At 35.1% G+C, this 11,999-nt stretch overlaps 1 protein-coding gene across 1 annotated transcript; it reads right to left on the bottom strand.

Annotated features, from left to right (window-relative positions):
- Window positions 1-7,603: 7,603 nt before the first annotated feature.
- On the bottom strand, window positions 7,604-10,294 carry LOC110019467 (cyclic dof factor 1-like). The gene is made up of 2 exons (XM_020717132.1): window positions 9,884-10,294; window positions 7,604-8,962 (listed from the first exon to the last, which is right to left on the bottom strand). Exons 1-2 carry the CDS (start codon window positions 9,995-9,997, stop codon window positions 7,847-7,849), a joined length of 1,230 nt encoding a protein of 409 aa, XP_020572791.1. The 5' UTR covers window positions 9,998-10,294; the 3' UTR covers window positions 7,604-7,846.
- Window positions 10,295-11,999: the final 1,705 nt, after the last annotated feature.

Below are 11,999 nucleotides of genomic sequence, written 5' to 3'. Positions count from 1 at the left end.
CCTGATAATTTTGAATTGTATTAGCAAAAGTCTTAGAAGAAGAATCTCCAATAACATTTTTAATAATAGGTACATCACGCACATCTAGATTAATAGGAAAAGAAGAAATAAAATTTGTATCCATAACATTAACTAGCTTAACCAATTCCTCCTGATTCCAGCTATTAGATCCAAAAATCGGAAATAATGAGATTGATAGAGTGAGGCCCCCCAAAGAAATCGACCAATGGGCCCTTACCTAACCAATCATCATACCAAAAAGAAACATCACCTTTGCCAACCTCCCAAAATATAAGATCCTCCGTATGTTTAGCAACTTTCACCATTTCACGCCAAATAAAATAATCATGCTTGCAACTAGAAATATTTAGAGGATGTTAACCTTTACAATATTTAGCACGCAATAAAAAAGCCCATAAGGAATTGTTAGAACGGAATCCGAACCACAATTTCATGAAATTAATTTTAATAGAATCAAATAAGCTACAAAAACCAAGGCCTCCTTTGTCCAAAGGCCTACAAAGTTTATCCCAACTTTGCCAATGAATTTTTTCTTTCCCTGTACTATCCCAAAGAAACTTGTTAAAAAGCCTTTCCAACCTTTTAATAATGCCCATTGGCATATTCATCACTTGTAAAGCATATTCATCAATTGTAAAGCATAAATAGGCAATGAAGTAAGAATACTCTTTAAAAGAGTAATCCTCCCACCAAATGAAAGGAATTTATTCTCTCAACATAGAATTCTTTTCTGAATCTTATCAACAAGATCCGAGCAAAGACTGTTTCTTTTCAAGCCTTTATGCAAATTAAAACCCAAATATGAAAGAGGAAGAGAAGCTTTTTGGCAATTAGTAATATCCATAATCCAGTTCTTCCTACTAGCCATAATAGATTTGGAACAATTGAAAAAAACATTTGGAAGTGTTAAATTCCAAACAAGAAGTGTCCTAGAGGCCACAAGCGAGTCCAGTGCAACCGTCGGGTCTAGCGCAATAGCAAGAGACTTTGGTGAAGTGAGCAATTTTGGCGCAATAGATGAGTTCGACACGACAAGCAGGTCCAACACAACAGTAAGCAGATCTGACGCAACAACAAGTGGTTTGACATAGGTGGGCATGTTTGAGGCAGGAACATTCCTTCCATGTGTCCCATCTACAAAAATAGAGTCTGTCGTGATACTTACAGATTTGAGAAAAGAAGAACAACAGTGATGCTTCTCAAAAACACAGCAAGTCTCGTTGGCACACTTTGCAAAAATTATGGTGTATTATGTTTGAAGACAGGTGCATTGGAAGTAAGATTGTTCGAAGTTGAAGAAAAGACAAATGAGAGTTTCTTCTGAAACATAAGCCAGTTTATTATGAAGAGGTGTGATGAGGCAGATTCGGAAGTATTGTTATATGCAATTTTTCATAGTTTTTGTATAGATGATTTGTGACGGAAAGCTTCCCAAGAAAAAGGATTATTAATCTTAGGAAGCAAAACAATATTTGAGGATTTAAAATACCGAGGTAAATCAACACCTCTATAATAATCTTGAATAATAGCAGTAAATTGTGGTTGGATAATATCCCATCCATTCTTGTAAAATTCAACATTAAACCCATCAGGTCTGGCCGCCCTGCCCTCCTCTTCCATGCCATATAAAATGTTTTTAATTTCTTCTAGCAAGGAATACAAGTAATAGAATGGTTATTAATAGGAGGGGAAGCAGAATAAAGGTTGGAATTAATCTCTGTAAGCCTGTAGCCATCACTAGCAAACAAATTAGAAAAGTATTGAATACCATCAGAGATGATCTCGTTGTGCGAAGAGATAATTCTCCCATTATTCTTGCAAACTTTAGAAATAAAATTCTGTTTCCTACGATTACGAATGCAAGCATGATAATAGGTAGTATTACGATCACCTTCTAAAAAATTAGTTTTAGTTGCTTTTTGAGCATAAAAACTCTCTTGCATCGAAATAGTGTGATTCAGATTCTATTGTTCCCTCAATAATAATTCCAAATCCAGATTATTATTAGCACAATTGAACTCCATACTTTTCACCTTATTTTCAAGATCATTAATCACTGACTGAAGGTTCCCAAACACCTTCCAATTCATATCTTTAAGTTTTTTCGCTAGATTCTTTTGTAGCTTCCATAATTGAATCCCAGCTTTTCATTTACCATCTGCTTTCCAATTATCCTGAAGAAAACAATTATAATTCTCATGAAGCATCCACATATTGTAAAACGAAAGATATATTTCGAGACATTAAAACCATCAGTGATCTGAAGAAGAATAGGAGCATGATCCGAAGCCAATATAGCCAAATGTATTACTTTATGATGTAAGAATTCACTTATCCAATTAGTAGTAGCCACAAAACGATCAAGTCTTTCAAAAATCTATCCACGATGCCAAGTAAAAGGATTCCCTTGAAAACCCAAATCGAAAAGTCCAGCCTCCATAAGAGTGTCATTAAAATTTGCAATACGACTAAGGTTAGGTTGAACACCTCCTTTCTTCTCCAAAGTGGATGAAATAATATTGAAGTCACCTCCCATAAGCCAAGAATCATTCTTAGCATGAATAGATTTAATTAAAGACCAAAGTTCCAATCTAGATTTCTTGGAGCAACCCGCATAAACAATAGAAAGACGAAAAGAATCCTCATGAATATTAACCTTCAAATGTAGCATTTGATAATCATTAATGAGAACCTCCACCTTCACAAAATCTTTCCATAAGAACCAAATCTTGTTATTAATATTAGCAAGATAATTGAAGAAGCCAATCTTCCTTACATATTTATCATTGTTACAAGAACTAAACATAGGTTCCAGAATACCAAAAAAAATTTAATTTATAAGTGCGAATCAAATGCTTCAGTCTATTAGAGGCAATAGTCTTAGCTATTCCTCTAATATTCCATATAAGTGTATTAATCTTCATCATTTATCACCATACCTCTGGTTAGCCTCATTGGCAAGGCTCCATTATTAGGATCATCTTTATTATTTAAATAAATGATAAGAGCTTCTGGATTAATATAACTAAGTTATCTATTTCCTTTGAGTTTACGCTTTCTAAAAGAACGTTGAATCATCCAGCCTTCCTCCAATTCTGATCTAGTAAGAACTAGACTATCATCCATCATAGGACCCATCGGTACAAAAACATGTCATTCAAAAAAAATGTTTCTGTTTCCACAATATATTTCTCAACATTCATGGAAACTCCTACATCATTTGTTACATGTCTTTCATCATCATGATTCCCCTCAAGATTATCCGTGTTAGAGATAATCTTGTGAATCATTGGAATAGCAATGTTATCATTGTTAGTTTCAGGATCAAGATTCATACCCACGTTAATGATTGTAGTAGGTTGATTAGGCTCTAAATTTTCTGTATTGACAACCGGGATTTCTTGATTTCGAGAGACGTCCATATGACTCATATTCTCCATTCTGGATTTCTTTAATTCTTTATTACCAAGTAATTCAGGATGAGCATTAAAGCAATGAGTGAACAAATGACCGAACATCTTGCAATGAGTACAGTTACTAGGCACAAACTCCATTTCTACAGATTCCCAATATCCATTCACTTCACTCCCAATCCAAACTGATTCATGAAAGTAAGTAGTAATATCCCTTTCGACTAGAACCCTAGCCACAGATGGTCTTGTACAATGAAGAGTAGCCATATCCAGCTTTAAAGGTTTGCCATATATTGAACCTAAAGAGAATAATATTTGCTGATTGAATAAATGCAATTTTAAACCAGGAAATCTTATCCAAACCAGCACAATTTGAGGCTCTTCCATCGGATTAAAATCAAAAGTCCATTTAAGAATCTTCATGTGACATTTTTCTATAAAGATAAATTTCTTGGAAAATATAGCAGTATAATCCTCCTCCTTTTGTAACTTAATCATGAGATTTCTCCCATCAATAAGTCCAACTTTCCAAAGACCCGATAAACCATATTATGCAAAATATTTCCTTGTAGCCTCAAATCGAGGATGAGCAAAAGTAAACTTACCAATCAAAATAAATTTTGTTGGATCTATCAACATCTTAGTATCATTCTCCTGAATAAATAGCTTCGGTTTACCGTTTTTCTTTGAGGCTTTCTTCAATAGTCCATCCGCATCACTTTCAGCCAACTGATCTCTAAAAGAAGAAGGAAAAAAGAACATGGTGGGTTACGAACTGTAACCGCGTCCTTATACGATAAAAAGGTATTACGAATCAGAGAAGTCATCCAAAAACCTAGAATGGAGAGATTCAAAATACCATAGCGGAGAAGAAGATCCACCAACTGAACCGAAAAGAAAGGAAGAAGAACCCTAATTTCGAACAGTCGCAAGGATTTTCATGCATAATTGAGTAATGATTTTTTATTAGCGCTTATTTTATTTTTTGCTCATTATACAGAGTTCTTCAAATAACACATGAATTTAATTACCAAATTTTTATTCGACATAAATTTCATATTTCTTCATTCTTTAAAAACCAAAATTACTTGTCCATTCAAATTTTCTTTTCTCAAACTTCATGACCATATTTTCAAAGCAATATTCTAATACTATTTTATTATAAAGAGAGGCTCCAAAGCATCCAAGTAAAAAACGAAAAGAAAAAAAGAACAAAACGTTATAAAGACATTAAGATTTATGAAATTAGCTTCAACTTCAAATAAGTCCAAGTCTGTGGAGGGAGAATGAAATTGGCTTCAACTTCAAATAAGTCCAAGTATATGGAGGGAGAATAATATATGATTCATTAATAATAAAAAAAGGCTATTATCATGGCAAACGTGTCGATAGCATTCACCAATTTTTGCTGAAATCTAGAATAAACTCACAAGCGAAGAAAATGAAGCATAAATCTAAGAATATCATTATATAGATAATTAATTGCAGAAGCCACCTAGAAGAAAGGAAAAGATGTTAGGTATGTGTATTTCTCCTAAAGAGCTTGATATTCACCAACGTGGAGATTTGTTGAGTATATGTATTTCTCATTTCTCCTAAAGGGCTGGATATTCGCCAAGGTGGATATTTGTTAGGTATGACTCATATACCAGAATTTGGAGTCTCTTCGAATTAAAGATGTGTGCCCCGAGGGATGAAGAGGAGTATCTCTTGAAATTGAAGATATGTGTCTCCTAGAATGAACAGGTGTGTCTCTTGGAATTGATGAGGTGTCTCTTGGAATTTAGTAGGTTGGGAGGAGCGAGGGCGTGTTAGTAATTTTATCTGTGGGTTATATATATATATATGATGTGCAACCCTATGGGTATGTACTGGACTCCTCTGAAATAGTAAAATTCGTCGTTCTGCTCTCAAGGACGTAGGCATCATTGCCGAACCTCATAAATCCCTATGTTCTCTGGATTTGTGTTGATTCTTGTTTTTCTTTGCCCTAAATTTCTCAACACTTACCCTATGGGCATGTACTGGACTCCTCTGAAATAGTGAATTCGCCGCTCTGCTCCCGATGACGTACGCATCTTTGTCGAGCCTCGTTAAATTTCTGTCTTCTTCTGATTTTGTGTTGATTCCTATTTTTTCTTTGCCTTAATTTCTCAACAAATGAAACATAAAAATTTTCTCCTCGCGGATACGTTTGAAGACATCATCATATTACTAACAATTTTAAATAATTTTGTAATACCAATAATGTATAATTGCGAAATTTGGGTTCCATTACTTGGCTGAAATTGCCCCATCACCTCAGGAAAAGTGAAAAGGCTTTTTTGAAATCGCTTTCACACTAAAGATTTATATCATCCATTTATTAAATTCCAATAGGAAACAACATGAAATGTTATCTTCTAATTATCTTCACCTTCGGCAGCCAACCATCCAGATTTTTTTTTCTTGGAAAGGACGATTCTGTAGGCCTTTGTGGTAGAAATTCATTTCTTTTGTTCTCTTTTATAAAGATTAAATCTGGGTCACCCTCTTCCAGGCTTTGTTTTCCTCGTTTATTAGTATGATCAATTCTAACTGGTCTCTAATGTTCTACAAGCACTGATTCTGACTGCTGCTCTTTATGGGGGGAAATGGACTTGGAACTCTTCTACTAATACGTGGCAATTAATATCGGCAACGAACTCCAGTAAGTGTAACCAGCACCACTCCTTTCTTAAATCATGAGCTACTTGAAATAAACCTCTTCCCTCCACCTGCTTAGTGTGAAACTCTTGAAGTAAAATGAAGCCAAACTTGGAAACATTGAGGTGTTTTTTGGTATAGCAGTTAGAGTTTCAACAGAAACTTCAAAGTTACATGTAATCATATGGCAGCACTCCTCGGAATCTGAGATAAAATGAAGTTTTATATGGTAAGAGTCAACTCTTGAATCTATAAGAATCACTTCTAGAATCTTATTTTCCTGGTGAATGATTTTGGGTTAGAATACTAAAGAAGACGTTAGTTACTTAGGGGTGAGGTTATGAAACCACTTAAATAAAATGCAGGTGAACACTTTTACATTGGAGGCACTTTTTAACGGTTAGAGTTTCAAAGAAACTTCAAAGTTAAGTATGCCCATATCGGAGCAATCCTAGGATTGGTGATCTCCTCAGATGTTACACCATTTGGACAAAACTATGAGGTCATTAGGACAACACAGACAATATCACGACATGTGAGAGTTCGGTTGAGATCATACCAACATCAATGCATTGAATCCCATCTAAAAGCACATTGAAACTTGCTTCGGCTAGAGTAGTCACACTCATTAAAAAAAAAACTGTAAGACCATTAAGCGAAAACAGACAATAACTCGAGAAGTGAGAGCTTGGACTATTAAAAACTCAATTTCAACCAAGCACATTTACATGCACACATACAAATTATTAAGTTGTGGAGCTTACTTTTTACTAAAAAGAAACTATGATAAGTAGATTATTGTATTTTTAGTTATTCTAATGTATCTCTACATTAAATTTGAAATTCTCCCCAATCAAGCATAGAAAAAAATAAAATAATGATAACAAGCTGTAGCCATCACATGAGTGTATCTGTATAAAATTCTGAAGTGCCTTTTTTATGATGTTCTGCTTTGTCTCGTTCATTATGTTTTCATAAGTTTCCCTATAGGAAAAGTGTTCAAAGCAGGCGGAAAAACCGGCAGCTACGTATGCAACGAAATTTAGGTATGAATTTTCGGATTTAGACCGTCGGTAATAGGCTGATCTCTTGTAGTATTCGTCTAATTTTAAACATAGGTAAATGCACTAAATTCTGTTTCTGAACAAGTTGGAAGGCTTTGGCCTAATCTAAGATGACTTAAATTTCAAGATTGGCATAAGCATATATATGATTCATCCTACAAGTGGAAAAGAATTCAAGCGTATGCTTCAAGTATCCACACCACCTCTTATCCTTTCAATTATCCCCAACACATATAAAAGTGATTCCTTTTCAGTAGGGCTACTAACTATAGATGGAGTCATATCTCAGCTTCTGAATTGAGAGCTGATACCCAACTTATAACCAATATTCTCTGATCATTTAATCGCAGAAGACAACAGAATTGAGTTTAAAAGAACTATAAGAAAACAATGTCGAAATCAACAGAAAAATAAAGGCAATACTTGCACTATGACTTAGAGATACACTCTGCAGAAAACTCTCAGATTACTTATTCCCTTAATATCTATATTTTCACCAATTACAGTTATTTACAGGCATATAAAAAAGCACCAAACCAACATACCTAAATCAAGCATTAGAGGAAACCAGCAGAATTCCTCTTTCCTCAGTCAATTTCTACTAAAACTATCTCAACCTACTTAATCAAATTACAAATCGCTCACCCCATGAGCAGGAACTCTCTATGATCTTTCCTGGAAGTTGAAAGACCTTGAAAGTGCCGCAGGATTGGCAAGCAAGAACTGAGGAACCACAGTGGAATTCATTTTGTGGTCTCCAGCAGACTGAAAGGCCTTGAAGAGCCCCATTCCCCCACCTACCAAATCAGCTTTTATCATTCCTGAATCCCATGGTTGCCCACACTGAGCACTCTGCAGCTTTTCAGGGACATCAATCATCATTGTCTTCGGAACCCAAAAACAACTCTCAGGTACAGAAGCATGCCCCCTATCGGACAGATTCTGGTTTAATAAATTCCCGTCTCTTGAATGCTTCCCCAAGCACCCGCTGCTCGGTGAAGTTGGCAGCTGCGGCGGCAGCCATGGCATGCTCCAATACGCAGGAATTGGATAGAAAGGGAAGGGAAATGGAGGAATCGCCCATTGGTTAGGCAAAAGACTTCCAGTGAAGTTGGAAACATTTGGAGGGATTCCATAGCAATTTAAATCGGATGATACTTTCGCTTGTTCATTTGAGTTCGGGGAACCCTGCTCGAGTTTCTGGTTCTTATTTGTCATTGTTTTCTCCGCAAGTTTCATCACCGAAGCCATGGATTCATAGAGAGGGGCGTCAGAGCCAAAGCTGAGCACCATTCCATTGGATTTTAGAGGTTGAAGATGATGAACAAATTCAGAGTCGGCTCGAACACAATCCGGGATAGTGATGTGACGAAAGTGTTGATTGGAAGCTGAGCTCTTGCTTTTGCGACGGCCTGCACCGACCGGAACGTTTCTCATGCTCCCACCAGCAGTCCAGTAACGCTGACAGTTCTTGCAGAAGTGTCTGGGCTGGTTAATGTTGTAGTTGTTGTAGTAACAGAACTTGGTTTCCATGCTTTTGCAGCGAGGACAAGGAAGGATCTTGTCTGGTTTTTTGTTGGATTTGTTTTCCGGATCGTTGTTTGATTCGTTATTTTCATCATCAGCTTTTGAGTTCTCAGGTGATGTGGATTTTTGCTCCATCTTCTCTTCGTTTTGCAAATCGTTCGATTCATCGCTCCTCTGCTCTTCTTCCGTTGAAGTTGGGGCCTCTTCGTTATTGTCCTTAGGTTCAGGACTGGCTTCGTTGTTTGAGGGAACCTGAAAGTTTCCAGAATAAGTTCATGTTAGCATTCAAAATGAGAGTGGAAATTGTATCGAAAGTGAAATAAATTCTGAGTTCTCAATATATTGAAACAATTGACATTCATTTATTAATATGCAGGGATTCAACTGCCGCCAGTGTTCGTGCACCTAACACATAGCAGTAACTTTTTTTTTTAATTTGTAATGGAAGAAAGATATTGAGAACAAGGGGGAAAATTAAAGATTGGTGTAAAGAAACAAAAAGTAAATTATTTTAGATTTGTGCGGAGCAAAATCATTATGGCGTTATTCAAACTTATCTCCTAAGGGAATTTATATTGTGTTTGAATAATCTACTGAGATGAGTTGTGCGAACCAACTGTTAAAAGGAGTGACTCATCCCTCAATTGGTGCATCATGTTACGATTAGAATAAAAAAATATATTGGCCTCATACTTTTCTTCTCCGTTGGAGAAAAGATACTAGAGAAAGGGAACACCTGTCCCTCTTCTCTTGGCTGTAAAGGTTTCGGACCGAAAAAATAAATTGAAAAGTAAGCCACCGAGAACTGGAAAGTAATGGATTGAAATTTCAAGGGAAAGAATTTATTTCAAATTAAAATCTTTTTCACACTCGAAATAAAAGATAAACAGCAAAACAATTCATCTTGAGATCCTGAAGCTCTACCTTTCCAAGGCAAATATGAAGGCCAACAAAATCATTGGAATTAGTAAAACCCAAATGAAAATTTTCCCTTAAAAAGAGAACATCAAGATCCAATCTTTGGCAGTCAAAACAGCTCACTTACTAACTAAAATTAAAAATAAAATAATAAAACTTGAAATCAATTTTAAATAAATCATTCCAACATTAGTTTCATTCAGAAACACTTAATCAAACAAGAAAAAACAAGAGATCGAAGCAGTTTCCAATTACCTTCCCATCATCTCCGACAATCTCCTCTCCAATAGTCGCCGAAACTCCGACTCCAACCGAAATATGTATGGTTTTCCCAAATAGTTTGAACGCAGGATCTCTGCTCTCGGCCATCTCCCCTGTTTCTTCTCTTGTTTTTGAAGCTTCGTTTTTCCTTCTTCTTCCCGCTCTCTGTGTCCAGTTTCTTGCTTCACTTGTCTTTTATCCTGCGAGAAATACGAAGAGCGAAAAGGTCGGGGATTTGCTCTCTCTCTCTCTCTCTCTCTCTTTCTCTCTCTCTCTCTCTCGATGATTTGTTACCGTTGCGTTGCCTCTCTCGTTCTTCTCTGGGTCTTGGTTTAACGGATAGAGGAGAGGGGGAAATGGCCACATCAGCAGGGAGAGATGATTCTGGCCACAAGTTAGGTTGTGGCCGCGACAGAGCGTTATTTGATTCGGTCCGAATGGAAAGTTTAAAAGGATCACTCCAACTCAGCAACCAATACCGTGGCTTTAAAGTAATGATAATCCGCCCAACTTAATAAAGTAAAAACAAAAGCATCATTAGGCCCATAATATTGGCCAAATGAACTACATGGCCCACTGTTGAGAACACGGGAGGTAAGCGAGTTAGTCAATTCTTGAGCGGGTTTGAGCTCGGTTCAATAAGTTGCTCGTGAACAGAGCTCAAAGAATTCACAACTCATGCTTAAGCTAGCGCTGACTCGGCTAATCAACTCTTGATCCGGCTCATTTAAAAAATATACTTAAATATATATTAAATTTAAAAAATTTATCTTTAAAGTATTAAATTTTTTTAAATAAAAATATTTTCTTTTTTCTAGTAATTTTTTCTTATTATTTCTCTAACAATTGCTCATTATATCTGTCACTTTATTATAACATTATCTTAAATTAATATTATTTTCTCTCTTTTATAATAAATAAGTTGGCTCGTGAGTCTACTCAAACTCGTAGAGCTCAAGCTCGAACTTGATAAAATTAATCAAGATCAAGATCAAGCCGAGGGTGGCTCGAGTTCGTGACTTGACTTATTTTCACCCCTAGTTGAGAATTTATTTGAGGGTGAGTTTAATTAGGGCTTATAATATTTGTTCTGATTCAATTAATATCAAACAGACAATTATTTAAACTTCAAATGTTCTTATATCATATTATTTATTACTCAAATTATCAATAATTACCTGTATATATTTCATATGATATATTGAGATATTTTTTAACGTAATAATATTCATTTATATTTAAGAACTTTAAGAACGGTTGATTAATGCAGTCAAATTAATGAAAGCAATAGGAAATATATATATGACAGAAAAATGCATAAAAAGCAATCTATCGTAGTTAATCTTTCATATGCGACATAAGATTAATTGGGTGCTTAGATTGGCTTTATAGAATGAGATTATATTTTTAAAATAAACAGTTTATTAAACTAACAAAAAAAATATGTATTTGATGCCCTTAAAAAACTAAATTTTGTGTATCAACTTTTTCTATTTTCTTTTCTATCAATCTATAGTAAAAATCTAATGTGGACGTATACATTCATTCTAAGTACTATCAAGATTGAAATTTAATTTTCAGCTTGATATTAACATGGAGTGTTAACATAGGCAATGTCATGCTTTTGTGTTAGCTTCAATACCATAGAAATTTTTGAGTTATGTTATAGCCAACATATACAGAAGTAATATTCTTGTGAAACTTAAAGGAAAGATATTGTTCAATTTAAGGCAAATGAAAATTTGTAGAACTCTTTTATGTTGATGATTGTAATGATGATGAATAGTTTATTGATATTAGTATCAATAAAAATACTTCTTACACATGAAGCTCTAGAATGGCAGAAGGTGCTTCTGTTAAAGAATAATTAGTTGTCTTTAAGAAAATTAAGTATGATTTGAAAGTCATGGAAGTTGAGTATGACAAAGACGATTTGACATTAATCTTTTTATGTTTACAACATTCATTATGTACAACGTTTAGAGATGTCATCTTGTATGGGTGAGAGACTCTTATTCTTGATGAAGTATATGATACTTAACTTTCTAAGGAAAAGATGAACCAACTTGTGGTTGAACCTATTGCTCAAGAAGAAGGCCTTGTCGTTTGA

This window comes from Phalaenopsis equestris, unplaced genomic scaffold (genome assembly GCF_001263595.1).
Source record: "Phalaenopsis equestris unplaced genomic scaffold, ASM126359v1 Scaffold000058, whole genome shotgun sequence".
NCBI lineage: Eukaryota > Viridiplantae > Streptophyta > Magnoliopsida > Asparagales > Orchidaceae > Phalaenopsis > Phalaenopsis equestris.
The sequence above is the reverse complement of the archived record's forward strand: the minus strand, read 5'-3'. Positions and strand labels throughout refer to the sequence as shown.

Bases quoted from the DNA above. Each gene is read 5' to 3' on its own strand.
- LOC110019467 (XM_020717132.1), bottom strand. From the start codon at position 9,997: ATGGCCGAGAGCAGAGATCCTGCGTTCAAACTATTTGGGAAAACCATA. The intron at 8,963-9,883 runs GTAATTGGAAAC...GGAAACTTTCAG, and splicing joins TTGTCGGAGATGATGGGAAG to GTTCCCTCAAACAACGAAGC.